Raw genomic sequence first — 20,208 nt, forward strand, 5'->3', positions numbered from 1 at the left:
GGCCCCAGCTTGAACTTGCAGCAGCATGCCATGGTGGGAACTGGGCTGCAGAAGCAGTCAAGCTTCACTCCCAACTTCATTATCCACCTCGTGTGCAGAGAGAAGCCCTCTAGTTCATTCATCTGTTTTAGTCATCGATTAGATGGCTTTCCTAATTGTGCTGAGCTCTGAGATACAGGATTAGAGTTTGGCATGGTATCTCATACATGATAAGTGCTCAGTACTGCTTATTTCCCTTTCCGGTCTCATCCCCTTTTATATCCTATGATCTTACCCCAAAATATCAAAACTGTTTATGAGGTACAGTCTAAGGTGCTGAACCCACACAATGGAAAACAGTGTTATAATAGCTTTGGGGGAACATATATATGCATGGAGGACATGGAAAGGGTAAGAAAGCTGGGTATGAAACACTTGGTGATAATGTGGGCACTATTCAACTTCAGCTGAACTAGTCACACCCATTTGCAGTGCCACCAGCAGTGCTGCACATCACAGATGTTCCTTGGCTTGCCAACATTCAGCCCTGCCCGTCTTCTTAACCTTGTCCTTCAGTGGGTATGTCATGGCAAGATGTGATTTTAATTGCATTCCCGGTGCTAATGAGGTTTGATACATTTATGTCCTTTTGGTGTCTGACAACACTTTTTTGTGAGATATATGGCCATGTCTCTTGCACACTTTCCTCTTGTCCTCTTGTTTTTATTGTCCATTTGTAACAACTCTCTGTTCAGCATTGATTTTTTTAAAAAGCTCTTCATCAACATGCATGCCTCCTCTCTCTTGTGATTTTTCTTTGTACTCTCTTAATGAGAACTTGTTTATTTTTATTTTTTTTGCAGGTCCTGGGGCCTGAACTCTGGGCACTGTCCCTGGGTTTCTTTTGCTCGAGGCTAGCATTCTACCACTTGAGCAACAGCGCCACTTCCAGCTTTTTCTGAACAGTTAATTGGAGATAAGAGTCTCATGGGCTTTCTTGCCAGGGCTGGCTTCAAACCATGTTCCTCAGACTCCTGAGTGGCTAGGATTATAGGCATGAGCCACCGGCACCCAGCTGTTTTTTAATTTTTTTCTGGAACCCAATCAATCAATTTGTTTCCTTTTATGGTTAGTACTTTCAGTGCCCATTACGCACACACACAAAAATAAAAGCCCACAAAGTATCTTTATTTGTATTCTTCAATCAAAGACATTAGTGCCTTCTAGCACTAATCATTTGGGGGTTAGGTTTCTAACATGAATTTTATGGGGAAATAAACATTCATATAATAGCATAATTTGACATATATATTTCTTCTTATTAGTATTCACAAGTCTTCTTGAATCCAAAGCTTAATGTCTTTTATCTACTTTGGAAACTCCCTAGCTTAAAATTCAATTATTTCTCATCAATTTCTTTCTTCTGTTCCTGAGATTCTACTTACTCTTTTGTTCTTATTAATCATCCTTTTCTCTCTCCAGGCTTCTAGATATTTTCTCTGATCATCAGTTTTCTTATTTCTCTTTTAGCTTTGTTAATTTACTGTCAACCCCATCCACTTGTTTTTTCTTGTTTGGTGCTGGAGCTCACACCCAGGGCATCATACATGCTCTACCATTGGGTTACATCCTCAGTCTCATTTATTTCTTAATGTTAAGTGTTACATTTTTTTAGTTCTAGAATTCTCTTTTGGATCTTTACAATGATACTAGAAGTTCTCATCACCATAAACCACTTGGAAATTAAGATGCCTGGGATTTGGGCTCCAGTTCTTCGAAGGACTGAGGACGTATGTGGTCACTATCCAGGTCATGTTTCTGTGTTCCAAGTGAAATCTCGCAGATATACACATCTCCTGGACAGGCCCTGAATTCTACTTTTGTCTCCCTGGTTCTGTGACTATATCAAAGTTTTACTTAGTCAGCCTCATTGAACCAATAACAAAATGTATCTTTGCATATGAACATGGGGGTGGGGGAGAGCAATTGTTTGTGTGTGTGCCAATCCTGGGGTTTAAACTAGGGCCTGGGCAAGGCCTGCTCAAGTGTTCTACCACTTAAGCCATAGCTCCACTTCTGGTTTGGGGTGGTTTAGAGATGAGAGTCTCACAAACTTTCCTGCCTGGGCTGGCTTTGAACCATAATCCTCAGATCTCAGCCTCCTGAGTAGTAGTTAGGATTATAGGTGTAAGCCACCAGTGCCTAGTGTGGATATGATTTTATCTATTCAATGGAAAGCAACTACATATGTTCAAGACCTCAAATTAGATCAGAGCAAAATATCAATTCAAAAGTACCAAGATACTTTAATTCAACATTAAGAGCCTGACATAAATTAATGAGGATAGTTCACATATAAAAATTTTCCATTACAGGGCCAGGTACTGGTGGCTCATGCTATAATCCTAGCTATTCAGGAGGCTCAGCTCTGAGGATTGTGGTTAGAAGCCAGCAGGAAAGTCTATGACACACACTCTTATCTCCAGTTAACCACCAAAAAAAAAAAAAAAAAAAAAAAACAACCTCAAGTGGAACTGTGGCTCAAAATAGTAGCGTGCTAGCCTTGAGTGAAAGAGCTCAAGGACAGTGCCCAGGCCCTGAGTTCAAATCCCACAACCAACCAAAAAACAAAAGTTCCCATTACAAAAAAATAATAAATTCAAACACTTTAAATTTCCTATAATGTTTGAACTAGTAATCACCAAAAAAAAATTTGTACATACTTTTACATCCCATTTTTGTGAAAAGTTTCTTCAGGTCAGGATCTTTAGCTTGTGACTGTACTCCACATACGAAAACCTTTGTGGTATTATTGCTTGTTAAGATTGACATATGAGCAACTGTGTACCATGAACCTGTATTGACCATTAAGATATCATCATCCATATTTAATAAAGCCCTTACAGAATGGACAGCAAGACTTCGAGATTTGTCCTATAAGATAATAAATAGTATGTTTACAATTTCAAAGGGCATGATTAGAGAAAAGCAGATTTCTTGCTTTAGATAAAAGAAAATTCTAAGTAGAAATCTTACAGCAGTACCTCATCCCTTTAAGTTTAAAACTAAATAAATATGTCTAAATAAGAGTTAACAAAGATAGCTAATTTTTTAATAATAAAGTACTCAGCTGTTCAGTAAGAACTATGACTAACATGTAATTTTTGACTAGCAGTAAGGCCATAATAAAAATCTGTAAGTAGAATGAATAGATTAGTAATGCCTTGTCTTAGCTCCCATTCTTGCCCCTTGATGAAAATCCTTCATCTGCCATGACTGCTGCTGGTCACAGAGATTCAAATGACAGTTGTCAAAGCAGGCCTGCCAGACCTCTGCGGCTGCTGTCAGTGCTTGATTCTGTGCAGGAATGTGGGGGTGGGGAAGGAGAAACCTTAGACTTCAGTGGATCTCAGGCAGGAATTGTAATGGAAGGATATATGTATGAATTCAGCGTCTTTTATTTAGACCATTCTGTCTCATATCCTCTTCCTGTAGTGCACTATATAAAGGCCATATTGGAAAGAATGGGAGAGAGAAGTGTTCTACACTGCATTTGCATATGCAGGACGGTGCTAGGATCTCCTCCATGGAAGGAAGAGGTCCCCTTGTAGCTTCTCAAGTCCTCCATTAGGAAGGAAAAACTACAGCCTTTCTGCTGCCAGCACGCTCCCTCTGAGTATGGAGATGAATGTGAACTTTATTACTTCATGTGACACTACATTGCCCAGGTCCAGCAGGAGCCCTGGCATAGACAGCACAGGAGATGTTCTGGTCTTAGAAACCTCTCTGATATGCTATAAAAATATAAAGGATTAGGTTTTACTCTTATGTGGAGAGAGTCTTTGACAAAGTAGGGTTGGTTCAGAAAGTAAATAATAGTTTACCTGAAAAATAAGTTTGTACTCTTTGAATAGATCTGTATTGATTAGATCGTTTTTAAGATGGGAGGGAAAAATTAAGACATCACAGCAGTGTTGGTCCACAGCAAAGACTTTTCCATCAATATGTAGTACAGATTTGACTCTGTTATAGCCTTTCCTCTTCAAAGTGCTAAAAACATGTTCAGGGCTGTAAATACACAGTAGGGTATAATTACAAAGGTAATACATTAACATGTATTTAATATTAATTAATATTAATAAATTTTCCTGGAACAAAAAACTCACTGCCACATTGCATTTTATAGAACTTACAATTTTAGCCAAAAATACATAGCCTGTGAGACCTCTTCTCAACTAAAAGCTGGCACAATGGCTCACACCATTCTTCTAGATGTGTTTCCCCCCTACCATGAAGCTTTACCACTTGAGCCAGGCATTTTACTGGTTAATTGGAAATGGGGTTTCATGGACTTTTCTGCGCAGGCTTACTTCAAACCTTGACCTTCAGATCTCCGTCTCCTGAGTAGCTAGGATTATAGGCATGAGCCATCTGCACTTGGCTAAAAGAAGTACTGTTTCTTGGGGGAAAGGGATTGTTTGGGGGTTTTTGTGTTTTGCTTTGTTTTTTTGTTGCTAGTCCTGGCTTGAACCCAGGGTCTTGTTGTTTCCCCTGAGCTTTTTTGCTAAAGGCTAGTGCTCTATCACTTGAGTCACAGCCCCACTTTCAACTTTTTTTTTGATGGTTAATTGAAGACTCATGGACTTTTCTTCAAGGCTGGCTTTGAACCGTCAGCCTCAGATTTCAGCCTGCTGAATAGCTAAGAGTATGGCATAAGCCACCAGCACCCAGCAAAAGTACTATTTCTTATCAAATTATATGTAGAAGATGGGAGACTTAAACTATGAGCAAAGAATTTGATAAAACTCTTACCTGACTTTACAGGTATTTATCCAAGCATAAAGTGGCAGAGTAGAAGCCCTTAGTTCCTGCTTCCTAACTTCTTCTGGAAGAATCTGGTATATTGAAAGGGCATCATGTTTGATTCGACATCTTGCCAATGCTGCGGCCAATTTCGTCTTAAAGCTAGAGATAGAGAATTTATTCTTGATGATATTGTATTTGAAACAAGATTCAATTCTCCATTAGAAACATTAACAAAGCACATTTAGGTTTTTTTTTGGTGGTACTAGTATTTGAACTCAGGACCTTACACTTGCAAGCCTTCTGCCACCAGAGCCATACTTCTGATTTGCCTTTTTAAAGTTATTGCTTAGATAAGGTCTTATGCTTTTTGCCCCAGCCAGCTGATGACCACAATCCTCCTATCTACACCTCCCTCATGACTGGGATTACAGACTTTGCACTATCATGGCCAGCTTGTTTAAGATAGGGGTCTCACTGACTTTCTGTCTGTGCTGGCCTTGAATCTTGATCCTCCTGACCTCTGCCTCTCAAGGAGCTTGGATTAAAGGCATGAGCCACAAAAAGAATCTATGTGAGTAAATGTGATTCATCTTCATGTAGTTTAACATTCATAAATCATTCAAAGTAAAGTACTTTCCCACTTATAAAGGAAAGAAAGATCATCAACCTTTGAAAATACAGTTGTGGGGCTGGGAAGGTGGCTCAGTGGTAGAGCGCTTGCTTTGCATGCATGAGACCCTGGGTTCGATTCCTCAGCACCACATAAGCAAAAAGAAAAAAGCCAGAAGTGGTGTTGTGGCTCAAGTGGTAGAGCGCTAGCCTTGAGCTGAAGAGCTGAGGGACAGCGCCCAGGCCCAGAGTTCAGGTTCCACGACTGGACCCAAAAAAAAAAAAAGAAAAAAAGAAAATACAGTTGTTTTCAGATCTCAGCAGAACTACCATCTTCTACTTCCTGCATTGCAGTTTGGAAAGACCCTCTAGGCAGAAAGCCAAGGCTGTTCTGGGGCTCAGCTTGTTTATGTCATGTTCTCAGAGATCAAGTTTTTGTGCTACTTCCTGTCTAATACTCAAAATCTTTACCTCATGGATCTGATCCAGTTTTTCAGTTGCTTGTAGTAGGACAAGTCTAATCCAATTAGACTATCATGACCATATATTACATTTTTAAAAAGCACTCTAACTGTCCTGGGGCCAGTGGCTCATGCCTACTCAGGAAGCTCCTGCTTACTCAGGAAGCTAAATCTGAAGATCATGGTTCAGTGTCAGCCTAGGCAGAAAAGTCCATGAGACTCATCTCCAATAAGCCACCAAACAAGCTAGAAGTGGAGCTGCGGTTCAAGTGGTAGAGCACGTAGCCTTGAGCATAAAAGCTCTCAAGGACAGCACCCAGGCCCTGAGTTTAAGACCAGGACTGGCAATTCAAAACAAAACAAAACAAAACAAAAAAGCACTCCTTTCCTTGTAGAAACCACATGGTAAAGAATGTATGACAGTAGTCCATGTGATAAGACTGTGGTGCTATGACATGGCTGGTGGTAGTGGACCGGCTGCACTCACAGGAGCATAACCAGATCTATTCTGGCCAGAGGGAGGACAGCATTGTGGGAGCAGGAGGAGAGCGAGCACTGTGGGGGTCATATGCGCTTGTAAGCTGTAGTATGTTCAGTCTCTCGCCTAGGCCATGTCCTTTGCTTGCCTTGTTCCTACGTGTCTCACTTGAATTGCTAGCTAGCTTCCTGCTGATGAAGCCACAGTCAGGTCTTTACTTGGTTAGAGCCCTATGGCTTTTCTGGCTGATTCAACCCAACCCCAGCTCTCATTAGCCCCTCAGAGACCAGTTAATATGGCCATGAAAGCCTACTAAGTCTTGATTATCCAACAAAAACTGAGAGACGCTCAGGAAGCTTAAAACTGAGAGCCTGTCCCACAGCACATTGTTCTACCAAACTTTCTGTACCTAACTCACATGTCTATCCCAGGAGGCAGCCCCCCCCCACACCCCCACACAAAAAAAATAGCAAGCAGGCGCTGGGTCTTCACTGGTCTAACAGTGAATATATGTAATGGCTTTTTCTGCCCCATCCCGTAATTTCTCCTGGCTATCACATACATGAGCTATGCATGTGTCACATCGTTAATGTATCAGAGTAAGAGTACCTCATGCGTGCTATGGCCTCAGCCTTCAATCATTTTAATGGCTTGAACTACTGCCCATAAACACATGAAATGAGACATCATACTACTGTGACCATTATTTCAGACTATTCACGAGGTAAAAATCTTCCTAAAGGACTTCAGTTACTCTATCTTGCTTTCTATTAAACTTCAACAACATAATAGCAAAAGCTAGAGTCACCCACGTCTTCATCTTGTTTGTGCTGCTACGAGAATGTTGAAGATTGGAGGAATTCATAAAGAAAGCAGTTTGTTTCTCACAGTTCAGGAGGCAGGAGAGGAGGGCGCTGGCATCTGGTGAGGGTTCCCTGCTGAGCCATATGTGGCTGCTGGCAAAGGGCAAAAGCGCAAGAGAACAAACCCGCTCCTGCACGCCCTTCAGCAACCACGCTCATCTATTCAAGGGGACAAAGCTGCACAGCCTGCCCACCTCCCAGTGCTGCTACATCAGAGGTGACGTTCAAACCACAGAACACAGTAACACTGATCATTTCTGGAACACTAAGTGTCTGCTTTGAAGCTGAGCATTTTACATGCACTAGTTTAACGAGTTCTCCCTGCTATGCTTTGAGGAGGAACTTCTCTCCTTGTAGTAAGCTTCATGGTGTTTGGTATGAACAGAGAGTTATTCTGAGCAAAACACAGTCTATACACATCTGAAATATCATGGTGAAAACCCCTGGTGCAATTTTAGTACACATGAAAAAACAAAGCACCACAGGAAACTAAAACAGGCTTTGTTGGGGGAATGGGTACATGTAAGGAGGGGTCTATGAGAAAGTACATGGTTGAAGTAGAAAATAGAATAGAACTGTTTCTGTTAAAATGTGCTCTAAACTGGGCGCCAGTGGCTCACACCTGTAGTCCTAGCTACTCAGAAGGCTGAGAGTTAAAATCACAGTTCAAAGCCAGCCCAGGCAAAAAAGTCCGTGAGACTTATCTCCAATTAACCACCAGAAAACCAGAAGTGGTGCTGTGGCTCAAGTGGTAGAGCGCTAGCCTTGAGCTGAAGAGCTGGGGGACAGCGCCCAGGCCCAGAGTTCAAGTCCCACAACCAACCAAAAAAAAATTGCTTTAAAGACACTGCATATATAAGTTCACTGACTCTTCAAAAGGGAGTTTTGAACTACCCCTAAGGGAGAGTGATGGGCTAAGACCATTGAAATGCATGTGTATGTGGATGGAGATACCACCATGAACCCGCCCCTTGTACACTAATGTATAGTAATAAGAAAAAATTAGCTGGGCATTAGTGACTCATGCCTGTAATCCTAGCTACTCAGGAGGCTGAGAACTATGGATCATAGTTTGAGGCCAGCCTGGGCAGAAAAGTCCATGTGACTCTTACCTCCAATTAGCCACCAAAAAAGCTGGAAATGGAGCTGTTGCTCAAGTGGTAGTGTGCTAGCATGAGCACAAAAGCTCAGAGTCAGTGTCCAGGTTCTAAGTACAAGCCTCATGACTGACAAAATAAAGTTCTTAACAAAATAGATTTTTTTTTCCAATCTGGCAAAATAGTGAGTTTTCTTCCTAGGGTTGGGATTTTCTCATTTGGTACATGGAAAATATGGTAGGTATTTTTAAAAACCAAATAATAGCTGGGCACCAGTGGCTCACGCCTATAACCCTAGTTACCCAGGAAGCTGAGATCCAAGGATCACGGTTCAAAGCCAGCCCAGGTAGGAACATCTGTTAGACTCTGACCTCCGGTTAACCACCAGAAAACCAGAAGTGGCGCTGTGTCTCAAGTGGTAGAGCTTTCAGCCTTGAGCTGAAGAGCTGAGGGACAGCACCCAGGCCCAGAGTTCAAAGCCCACAACCAACCAGGAAAAAAACAACAACAACAACAACAAAAACTGCAAATGAAGTTTTAATTTATATGCTAGAAATAGCATTAAAGTGTACTTTAATGATTTCCTACATGCTTATATGTAGATCTTCCTCTTGAAGCTTTTTAATTAAAAAAAAATGTTTAAGCAATTTAATTTTAAACAGAAGTCAGGTTTGTTTTTTCCTCAATAAATTTGTAACATTTGTAGACAGCTGCAAGTTATAATGTATACAACTTTACCAAACACAGTAAGGTCTATTTCACTTGTACAATTACCTGTTAAGAAGGTTCTCTACTTCTTGAACTTCCGCTATGGACTCTTCATTATCAGTAATAACACGATTTTGGAACTTTCTATCTTGGAAATCATATAGCATCACAACAATAAGACTGCTCAAATGATCTGGCTAACATATAACAGGGAAACGTACAAAGAAAAGTATACAACATTCAACAGCGATATTTTACAGCCCGTTATTTTTCATAACAATGTGGGAACATGATCATTTTTATTTTCACATAGTCTGTTTAAGGTTGTCAGATAGGAGCAGAAGAGCCCAGCTTACATAAATATATATTAAGAAAAACCTACAAAAAAGATAATCTGGGACATGTTCATCAAATGGAAAAGACAAGGGTCAGTATCAGAAGAATAAAAAGTAGAAAAGAGTCCATGTTTTGAAGAAGCCTCACTATTAAGCAAACTGGTTTTATTTAAATCTTTAGGTTCTTTAAGATTTTGAAAAAATAATCATGCGACAAGTTAATTCTAAACTTTGTATACTTACTATTGTGGTACTTGGGAAGATATAGCTGTCTATTAATATACTTTCCAAAATATCTTGATCTGCAAGAAATGAGAGATGTCTGGTATCAGAAATAACAAAGCTTGTAAATGAAGATTTAGGTGACGTTAGAATCTTTATGAAGGCCCAGGCTCCACATGGAATGATGAAGCATTGTCATCTGAACAATCGAAGTGATCAGAAAGGAATTCTGACCTTGAATTTAGGGCCTTTAGAAGGTATTAGAGAGGTTCTAATATTGTTAGGCATGGCTTCTCATAGTCTTCTGAAGTATTGCTGGATTTTAATTTGCAGATTCCTTAGGATTGTTGTTCTCTGTTTAGGTGTGAGAAGTGTTGGCAGTTTCGTCCTTGTTGGTTTGCTATTAAGGGCTTTGCTGGTATCAGGATTAAGGGCTTTGCTGCCTTATGGAGATGAAGGGGCAGGGTTCCCTCTTCCCCAGCAACAGTCTCTGTTTGGATTGGCGGTTGTTGTTGCTGCTGCTGCTGCTGCTACTTGTTTTTGGTTTTGTTTGTGCCAGTCTTGGGGATTAAACTCAAGGCCTGTGCTCAAGGTTAATACTACAACTTGAGCCAAAGCTCTACTTCCAGCATTTTTGTTGTTGTTGATGATTTTATAGCTAACTGGAGATTAGAGTCTTATGGACTTTGCTGTCCCAGCCAGCTTTGTAATGCCATCCTGAGATCTCAGCCTTGGGAGTAGCTAGGAGTACAGGTGTGAGCCACCAGAGCCCAGCAAATGGCTTGTTTTTAACAAGTATTTGACAGAGCTCACTAGTGATATGGCAGTTAACCTTAAATCCAAGTGACAAAGGGGTTGCCCAATAAAGACTTTAATGTGAGCTGGTACTGGTGGCACACCCCTGTAGTCCTAGCTATTCAGGAGGCTGAGATCTGAGGATCATAGTTCAAAAGCCAACCTGAGCAGGAAAATCCATGAGACTCTTATCTCCAACTAACCACCAGAAAATCAGAAGTGGCGGTGTGGCTGAAGATGGTAGAATACTAGCCTTGAGTGAAAAAGCTCAGGGAGGTTGGGAAGGTGGCTCAGTGGTAGAGCACTTGCCTTGCATGCTCGAGGCCCTGGGTTCGATTCCTCAGCACCACGTAAGAAAAAAGCTGGAAGTGGCTCTGTGGCTCAAGTGGTAGAGTGCTAGCTTTGAGCTGAAGAGCTGAAGGACAGCGCGCAGGCCCAGAGTTCAGGCCCCACGTCCGGACCCCCCCCCCCAAAAAAAAAGAAAAGAAAAAGCTCAGGGACAGTACCCAGGCCCTAAATTAAAGCCCCATGACCAAAAGAAGCAGAAAACAACAACAACAAAACAACAACAAAAACCCACCTCCTCAGCATTTATGTATGTGGGGGTAGGGGGCGATTAAATCAAAGGCCAGCTTCAATTCATTCAATATTCATGGAAAACCTATTATACAATGTACATTCATTCCTTATTTGGGAAGTGAAAAATTAATTTAGAGCAGAAACTACAAGATTCATAGGAAATCTTACCTTGTATGGTACCTCCATAGTTGGGGACCTCCATAGTTGGGGACTAAAATAAAGATAAAATATAGATATCTATATTTTAGTCCCCAACTATGGAGGTACCATACAAGGTAAGAGTTGCATATCTCTTATAAGGAAAATGAAGTTCAGAGTTTCACACCCTTAGCACTGCAAACCAATTGCTATCAGCTTCATAATTCCAAATATGTTACAAAAAACAAAGTCATCATAAGCTGCCGTCAACATGCCAGACCTGCAAGGGCATACACTGCCAAGCACAAGCTGAATGGAGGACAATAGGTGTGATTTTACCAAGACTACATTCAGTAGCTAGGGCTCTTATCAAAACAGTTAACGCCTCTGGATCACATTTAGTATTATGTACAAAGCTTTATCCTTGTACATCTAAAATTTATATGCATTAGAAGTTGTTCTGAAGGCTTTTCATATATTAATTCACCTAATCTTCCACAATGATCCTATTACAGGAAACAAAGCACAGAATAATTGACTACACAGTACACAGCAAGAGGCAGATAAGCGACTCAACCCCACAGAGTATGGCAAATTCATGTTCTTCTCCATGACACTGTGGTGCCTTTCTTCATCTTAGTCCTGTAACAAGCCTGTGTAAGTAGCCAAGTAAAGCACACTGCTAATGCCTTACCTAAATTAGCAGGTTGAAAATCTTTCCTTTTCCAAAATACAGCCCAATAATTCCAGTTACACCCCCCCCACTCCCAGTAATTACTACTAAAATGAACTTTACCCCATTCCTCCCTCCTGGCCTCACTCTCCCTAGGAGAGGATAACTGAGTTTCACTGGGTGAAGGGAAAGAAATAGTGTGCACATCTCTCCACTCCCCTCTCTCTGCTAGTGGGTGTGTAGGAGGCACGCTGCACTGCAGAGCTTCCGACACCTGTGCCCTGGAGATGTGAGGAAGTCTCTAGTTCAAGAGTAGAGTATCACCCTGTGCAAGTAGCTCACACCTGTAATCCTAGTTACTCAGGAGGCTGAGATCTGAGGACCATGGTTCAAAGTCAACCTGGGCAGGAAAGTGTGTGAGACTCTTATCTCCAGTTACCACCACAAGTGGAGCTGTGGCTCTAGTGGTATAGAACTAATCTTGAGCAAAAGAGTTCAGGAACAGCACCCAGGCCCTGAGTTCAAGCCCCACAACTGACATTTTTTTAAAAAGTAGTATCTTAACTGGGTGTGCCAGTGACTCACACCTGTGACCATGGCTACTCACAAAGCTGAGAGCTAAACAATTCAGGCCAGCCCTGGCTGAAATTTCACTAGACTCCATCTCCAAACTAACCAGCAAGCCAGGAAGGAGGCATGGCTCAAGTGATAGGCTTTAGCTAAGTAAACAAAGTAAGTAAGTTTGAGGCTCTGAATTTAAACCCGAGTACCAGCAAAAGAAAAACAAAACCTGAAAAGCACAAAACACAGCCAAAGCTATACACTTGGTAGTTGTTAGACTGCAAGATGTTAATTTTTTGTGTCTATTTGCCCCCCAAAATATGGCAATGGGATCTAATTAACAAAGAGAACTATTAGCCAAGCACTTGTGGGGGGAGGGGGTGGGAAGGAGGGAGGAAGGAAAGAGAATATGAATCCTGGAGCTTGAACTCAGGGCCTGGATACTGTCTCTGAGATTTTTGTGCTCAAGGCTACTAGCACTCTATCCCAGTATTATTGTCAGCTTTTCGGTAGTTAACTGGAAAGTCTCACAGACTTTCCTGCCCAGGTTGGCTTTAAACACGATCCCCAGATCTCAGCCTCCTGAGTAGCTAGGATTACAGGAATGGGCCACTGATGCCAGGCTCCATGCATTCTTTAATAACATTGATAGCTGTATTGCTCCTATGAAAGACCCTAAGGCAAAATATCTCCAGTTTTCTAAACTATGATCCTTGAACCTAAAATTTATGAGACATATATGAATTTATAAAACATCAAGTGGCAGTATTCACACAAATAAAGTTGAAATGTGCAAAAGTCTCCAATAATTTTAGTTTTTAGTTATGTTGGAAAATGTACTGTATTAGAATTTCTATTATTTTCCAATGATGAGAAATCAAACCCAAAGCCTAGCACATGCTAAACATACATGCTCAGCTCCTAGACTATACCACCAACCTCCAGAATTCTGACTTTATTCTTTCTGAATATCTAAAAATTACTGTAATGATCATTTAAAACAAAATATTATTGAAATACTTTTGGGGGGAGGACAGCCCTGGGGCTTGAACTGCGGGCTAGGGTACTGTCTGTGAGCTCCTTTTGCTCAAGGCTAGCACTCTACCATAAGACACAGCACCACTTTTGGTTTCTTGAGGCTAATTGGAGATAAGAGTCTCACTGGGGGCTGGGAATGGTGCACAGTGGTAGAGTCCTTGCCTAGCATGCATTGAAGCCCTGGGTTCGATTCCTCAGTACCACTTAAAAAGAAAAAGCCAGAAGTGGTGCTGTGGCTCAAGTGACGAGTGCTAGCCTTAAGCAAAAGAAGCTCAGGGACAGTGCCCAGGCTGAATTCAAGTCCCAGGACTGGGGGGAGGGGGAAGAGCCTCACTGGGCCTCTTTGCCTGGGCTGGCTTTGAACCTCGATCCTCTTGATCTCAACCTCCTTAGTAGGTGTGAGCCACCAGTTCTCTGTTTATTAAAATACTTTCAGACAAGTAACCAACCAGCACCATCTAATTTTATAATCTGATATAATTATATCAATATATATAATTATATATAATATATAATTTGATTTTTTTTTGTCAGTCATGGGGCTTGAACTCTGGGCTTGGGCGCTGTCCCTCAGCTCTTCAGCTCAAGGCTAGTGCTCTACCGCTTGAGCCACAGTGCCACTTCCGGTTTTCTGGTGGTTTTATTGGAGATAAGAGTCTCACAGACTTTCTTTGCCCGGGCTGGCTTTGAACCTCCATCTTCAGATCTTAGCTTCCTCAGTAGCTAGGATTACAGCAGGTTTGTAAAGCCTATGAATTTATCTGAATAAGATGTTTTTGGTCATAAAGATCAAATAGTCTTAAGATCCTTTCATAAAAATAGGCTGTCTTACATCCGTAATACAGCTACTTAGGAGGTGGAGATTGGCAGAATCAAAGCTCAAGGCCAACTTCAGAAGAGCTAGACCTCACTTCAACAGAAAAGCAGGCATAGGGGCCATGCCGGTCACGTCAGATCCAGGCTAGACTAAGCAAAAGTATGATCCCTTACCTGAAAAACGACTAAAGCAAAAAGGCTGCAGACAAGGCTCAAATGTCTGCCTAGCAGAGAGAGGCCTTGAGTTTCAACACCAGTATCCTCTCCCTCTCCCCTCCCCCTCCCTCTCTCTCTCCCTGCCTCCCTCTCTCTCCCCCCCCCCACACACACACAAAGAGGAAGAAAATAATATACTATACACATCTCTATAATACAGCCACATTCAGTCAAACTCTATACTCAGAAGTTGAAAACTGGGCTGGGAAGGTGGCTCAGTGGTAGAGCGCTTGCCTTGCATGCATGAAGCCCTGGGTTAGATTCTTCAGCACTACAGAAGCAGAAAAAAGCTGGAAGTGGCACTGTGGCTCAAGTGGTAGGATGCTAGCCTTGAGTTGAAAAGCTGAGGGACAGCGCCCATACCCAGAGTTCAGCCCCCACAACTGACAACAAGAAAAAAAAGAAGTTGAAAATTAACCACCACTAAGGACTCCGAAAATTAGGAGAATTCTTATGATTGGCTTCCCAAATCTACTTAATGCATTAATTGTAAATAGAATAATTCAGTCTTTTACTATTTATTTCTAAAGAAAAAAGTCACTATCCTATTAGAAAAGTAAATTATCTGTATAGAACTCTAACATTAAATACCAATTAATCAACAAAGCTGCCAGGCTGCATTCCAGTGTTAAAAGGAGAAAGCGTCAACATATTCATTTGACTCTTCTGGTGTAAAGTGAGATAGTGTGGCTGATAGAGTGGGGTGAAGAATGAAGAGTCCAAAAGCTTCAACTAGAAAAGGAAAAAATAGTTAAGACTTAAGAAAAAGAAGTCATGAGCAAAAGAAGAGAGATGAACACTGGAATTACTTCCAGCCATCTCTGAAGACAACTAAATAACGAATGGAACCTTTCAAGTCAACTGACAATTTTTCTCTGCTTTCTAGGTGTAAAGATGCAAGTAGCACTCGTACTAGTACTGTAGTAAGGAAATTGCAAATGGCTTTTGCCCTTTTCAAGGTGTCTCTGGGAAGCAACAAGTTCATGATTTCAGCTATGCTGCAACACTCCAAACTTTTCTGGAATGTTTCTTTGGACAGATATTACAAACCAGTATTCAAGTTTACAGTCAGCCTCCTGAGTAGCCAGGATTACATGATTACAATGTTTGAGATACAAGGAAAACCTCTGCAGTTCCTGACTCAGGGGCCTGTGCCAGCTGCTCTCCTCCCAGGAAGAACAGCCCGTTATCCCAGAGTCAACGCTACTTTCGCAAGTTGTTAACTAACATTACTGGCTCTGGAAATTCAAGTCTGGAATCCTCCAGACAAATTAGAAAGTTAAATTTTTACCAAAGTTTGACTCCCTAAGTTAAAGCTGTTAGCTAGAGAATAGGAACATCTTGATTGGAGTTGAGTTAATTTTGGTATTCACTTTTAAAGAGGTTTTTTGTTTTGTTTTGTTTTCTGGGAGGGAGAGGGGAGGGGATGTTTGCTTGTTTTGTTCTTGATTGCACTAGGATTTGAACTCGTGGCAATCGCTCTCCCTTGAACCACCTCTCCCAGTCCTGGTACTTCCTTTTAAAAATACATACGTATTGCACTTTTTATTTTCTCTCTATTCCTCTTTCCACTCTCCCCCAATGGTTTTATGTGTGTGAAAAACTCATAAGCAAACATACGAAGTGAAATTACACAAGGGTGCGATGCAAATACATAGGCGAGGAGTTTAAACCGGATTCTGCAGTGAACTCTTGTTCTCTTCCTCGTCCAGGCTGTTTCCCGAGCCTGTTAACGCCCGTGCACTTACACCTCCGTCAAGGCAGGGAATGCACGGTCCCACAAGCAACAGGAAGCTGGCTGGTTCCAGTGCTGTGTGCCGCCGCCGGCCAACGCCCCGGACCCCCTCCTCCCCGGGCCGGCACGGCTACTCACACTTAAGGGTACTGAACGCCAGCTCGTAGGACAAACGCTGCAAGGACTCGTCCTCATACTGGGGCAGGGACTGCAGGGGTTCGCTCCCGTACTTGATTATGGCTTTGTCTGGCGACTTCTCGATTCGAATACCCCGAAACACGTTCGCCGCCGTCACGTACACAGAGTCCGGGTAACCAGTTTTCTCGGGGGTATCGGCTGAACTTCTTTCGCTGGAGGCCGCGTCCGACAGCTCCAGGGCGGACAGCTGGGAGATCTCCTCGATGTTCTCGGCGGTCTCAAACTCCAGGTCGTCGGTGGAGCTCAGCATCTCGCCCCGCGGCGGCCTGGAGCGGGGACTCGAGCTTCCCTACAACTCCGGTGGTGCGGGAAGAGGTTTTCCTGGTGTCTGCAGCATCGTCTCTGCGGGGGGGGGGAAAGTCGGGCGGTGCATTCCCCCCCCCGCCGCGCCCGCGCCCACCCCACCCCGGGCGGTGCCAGCAGGGCGCCGCCTGGAACCCCAGCTGCTCGGGAGGCCGAGCTCGGGGGTGGCGGTTCGAGGCCAGCCTCGGCAGGACCGTCCGTGAGGCCGCGAAAGGCTGGCGCGGAGCTGCGTCTCAAACGGCACGGCGCCAGCCTTGAGCCGCCCCCGGTTCAAGCCCCGGGGCCGACGGCGACACACAGTCGGCTTCGGAGGTGGCGGTTTCGGGGGGTCGGGGGACCGCCGGGAGAGGGGGGCGGAGGGCGGAGGGGGGCGGAGGGGGGACGGGGAGGGGGGAGCGGGGCGGGGCCCGCCCTCACCCTGGGGGCGGATGTTTCCCGCGGCTGCCGCGGCTCTGCGGGAACCTGAGGCGGGGACTGGACACGGGCGGCTCCGAAGCCCGGGCGGCGGCGGCGGCGGCGACGGCGGCGGCGGCGGCCCGCGAAGGCCGTTTGGTTCAAATACAGCCGCTCCCATCGGCCGGGTTCGGGCAGGGGGGGGAGGCGCCCCTGGCGTCCAGTTCGCTCGGGCTCCGGGAAGGAGGTCCGCTCCCCGAGGGCCTCGCCTGGCCTCGTGCGGCCACCTGCGCGGGCGTGGCGGGAGACGGCGGGACGCGCAGCCCCGCGGCCGCCTCCGGCGCGGGGAGCGGAGGGGTCGGTTCGGCCCTCCCTCTCCCCCCCCCACCGCGTCAGTCACCATGGACTCGTCCAGGGCCCGCGTCTCCATAGCAACGGGGGCGGGGCGCCGCGCCTGCTCGGGGCCTTCCCGCGGGGCGTGGCCGGCGCCGGCGCGCGCCGGGGCACCTGCTTCGGCCCGGCCCTCCTCGGTGCTGCCGACAGATCGCGCCTGCCACTGGTTTGTACGTACTTAGTGCGCATTTTTGACGCAGCCTGGTGAACTTGAGGAGCCTCCCGCTGCCAAGCACCCAAAGACCTGGCAAAGAGAGGGGGAGGGGAGGGAGGGGGAGGGAGGGAGGGGGAGGGAGGGGGAGGGAGGGAGGGGGAGGGAGGGGGAGGGAGGGGGAGGGAGGAGGATCCTAGCTACTCCGGAGGCTGGGAATTGAGGATTGCAGTTCAAAGCCAGCCCAGGCAGGAAAGTCCGTGAAACCCCTTAATTAAACTACCTTAAAAAAAAAAAAAGCCTCAAGTGGAGCTGTGGCTCAAGCGGCAAAGGGCCAGACTTGAGGGAGAAGAGAGAAGGGACGGCCACTCAGGCCCTGAGTTCGAGCCCCAGTACCAGCACAATCAAGGGGGGAAAAATCCTGGTCCTTCCGGAGTGTAACCCAGAAACGTGCATTTTTTTTAGCAAGTAACCCAGGTTGATCTTAATGCAGTCAGCCAGAAAAGTGCGGTTTGGAAAATTCTGCCTCTATCCAAGTTAACTCGGAAAAGCCCTTTGGGCCTGGCTGCGTCTTCTATGAACCAGATTCAATCCCCAGGTATTTTGCGTCAAAGTGGTGATATTTCCATCTTACACACCCGTCCTACAATATCTTCTTGGCTACAGGATAAATCCAAACCTTTGGGAAATCTGGCCTTTCCTTCCCATCTTCATTGTGTGGCATCCTTCAACCAGTCCCTAAATTTCCATTTCTTTATACACAGTTCCCTCAATCTTAAAACCCTTCCTCACTTGTCTGCAGCATATGACCTTTATATAAGAATTTTCTGAACTTAGATGCATTATGTATCTACCTGCTGTGACCTGAAGGGTACACCTTTCACTGTGTCCATATCCCTTTTACTAGAACTTAGTCACATCACATTCTCAGCAACGAAGGAGGTTAGCAAACGCATCAAGCTAAAAAGCAAGGAAACTAGAAGCACAAGAGAAAGGGAGGTGAATAATGGAGGCAAATGAGCCATCTCTGTAACAGATCTCTTCTCCCACAAATCCACCTGTTCTCCTCAGAATGTCAGAAGTTTCCTCTACTGGAAACATTCTGTTCATACATAACACATACATGCATGCATGCAAGAAGTCCTATGTGCCTGTCTTTTGTGTTCAGCCCTGAATGTAAGAAGGAAAGGTATAAAAATGATCAGGTACCTTGCACCCAAGAAATTGTTGGATTTTCTTGACTCTCTTCCTTTTTTTCTTTTTTTTGTTTTTGTTTTTTGTTTTGTACAGTCATGGGGCTTGAACTCAGGACCTGGGAGCTGTCCCTCAGCTCTTCAGCTCAAAGTTAGCACTCTACCACTTGAGCCATAGTGCCACTTCTGGCTTTCTCTGCTTATGTGGTGCTGAGGAATGGAACCCAGGGCCTCATGCATGCAAGGCAAGCACTCTACCACTGAGCCACCTTCTCAGTGCCCTTTATGGTCATTTTCATTATATACCTTTTTTTATTCCCAGATGCTAGTAAAATATCTCTCGCAGAAAGTTAAAACATGGAAGGTGTCTTGAAGGTTATAATACATTTTATCATGTACCATCTGTAGAAAATGTACGACAGTTGATAGCTAAAACTCTAAAATAATCTTTCAAAATATGAAGTGCTTCTTTGTGTTGTGTAAATGACACTTCTCTATATTGAAAACAAGATTTAACAAAAGAATCCATATTCCCAAAATAGAGCATAGGCAGTTTGTGGGTTAGCAAATTCATGGTTGCTATTTATTTTAATCATGTGTATAAGCCTTCATCCACACCTCTCCTGGTTTACACACTCCTGCAGACTCAGTGTCTTAGAAGAAGGAACTGGAGAAGAAAATATTCAATTTCAGTGAACACTGTAAAAAAAATAACCATAGGGTTGGGAAGGTGGCTCAGTGGTAGAGCGCTTGCCTTGCATGCATGAGGCCCTGGGTTCGATTCCTCAGCACCACATAAGCAAAAAGAAAAAAGCCGGAAGTGGCGCTGTGGCTCAAGTGGTAGAGCGCTAGCCTTGAGCTGAAGAGCTGAGGGACAGTGCCCAGGCCCAGAGTTCAGGCCCCACGACTGGACCCAAAAATAAATAAATAAATAAATAAAATAAAATAAATAACCATAGAGATAAGTTTGTGGATTCAGTTGTTGTGAACGTGGGATGGCAAGATAAAAAAAAAATTAAAAAGTCTTTAAGTCATATTTGTTTAATGTGATTAGAACATTAAGTCGGACATGGTGTAGAAAATGAAAAAGATAGACAACCCCTGGGGCTTTTGGCCAAGGGGACTCAAAAGTGTGATTTTCTTTCGCCAGGAGGTAGAGTATTTGAGGTATTTGAAAATGAGCATTCCTTGCCCTTGACTCCAAGTGCTAGCGTGTGTCAGCCACAGAGACAGTCCAATGACATTTTGCTCACTTGCTTCACTCTGATTTGGGTATAGAAAGTTACCTATTTCTGGGCTGGGAAGGTGGCTCAGTGGTAGAGCGCTTGCCTTGCGTGCCTGAGGCCCTGGGTTCGATTCCTCAGCACCACATAAGCAAAAAGAAAAAAAGCTGGAAGTGGCGCTGTGGCTCAAGTGGTAGAGTGCTAGCCTTGAGCTGAAGAGCTGAGGGACAGCGCCCAGGCCCAGA

The 20,208-nt window shown here is 44.1% G+C and overlaps 1 protein-coding gene across 1 annotated transcript in view; it reads right to left on the reverse strand.

Moving 5' to 3' along the window:
- Nsun7 (NOP2/Sun RNA methyltransferase family member 7) overlaps nt 1-17,257 on the reverse strand; it is a 28,892-nt gene extending 11,635 nt beyond the window's left edge. The window contains exons 1-7 of the mRNA XM_070013175.1: nt 17,028-17,257; nt 16,248-16,649; nt 9,580-9,638; nt 9,068-9,198; nt 4,792-4,944; nt 3,864-4,047; nt 2,703-2,913 (exon numbers count right to left, since the gene is read on the reverse strand). Of these exons, the coding sequence (XP_069869276.1) occupies nt 2,703-2,913; nt 3,864-4,047; nt 4,792-4,944; nt 9,068-9,198; nt 9,580-9,638; nt 16,248-16,557 (1,048 nt within the window). The 5' untranslated portion in view covers nt 16,558-16,649; nt 17,028-17,257. The remainder of the gene's footprint in view (nt 1-2,702; nt 2,914-3,863; nt 4,048-4,791; nt 4,945-9,067; nt 9,199-9,579; nt 9,639-16,247; nt 16,650-17,027) is intronic.
- Nucleotides 17,258-20,208: the final 2,951 nt, after the last annotated feature.

Source organism: Dipodomys merriami, unplaced genomic scaffold, assembly GCF_024711535.1.
Source record: "Dipodomys merriami isolate MVZ:Mamm:240054 unplaced genomic scaffold, mDipMer1.0.p SCAF_9, whole genome shotgun sequence".
Classification (NCBI taxonomy): domain Eukaryota; kingdom Metazoa; phylum Chordata; class Mammalia; order Rodentia; family Heteromyidae; genus Dipodomys; species Dipodomys merriami.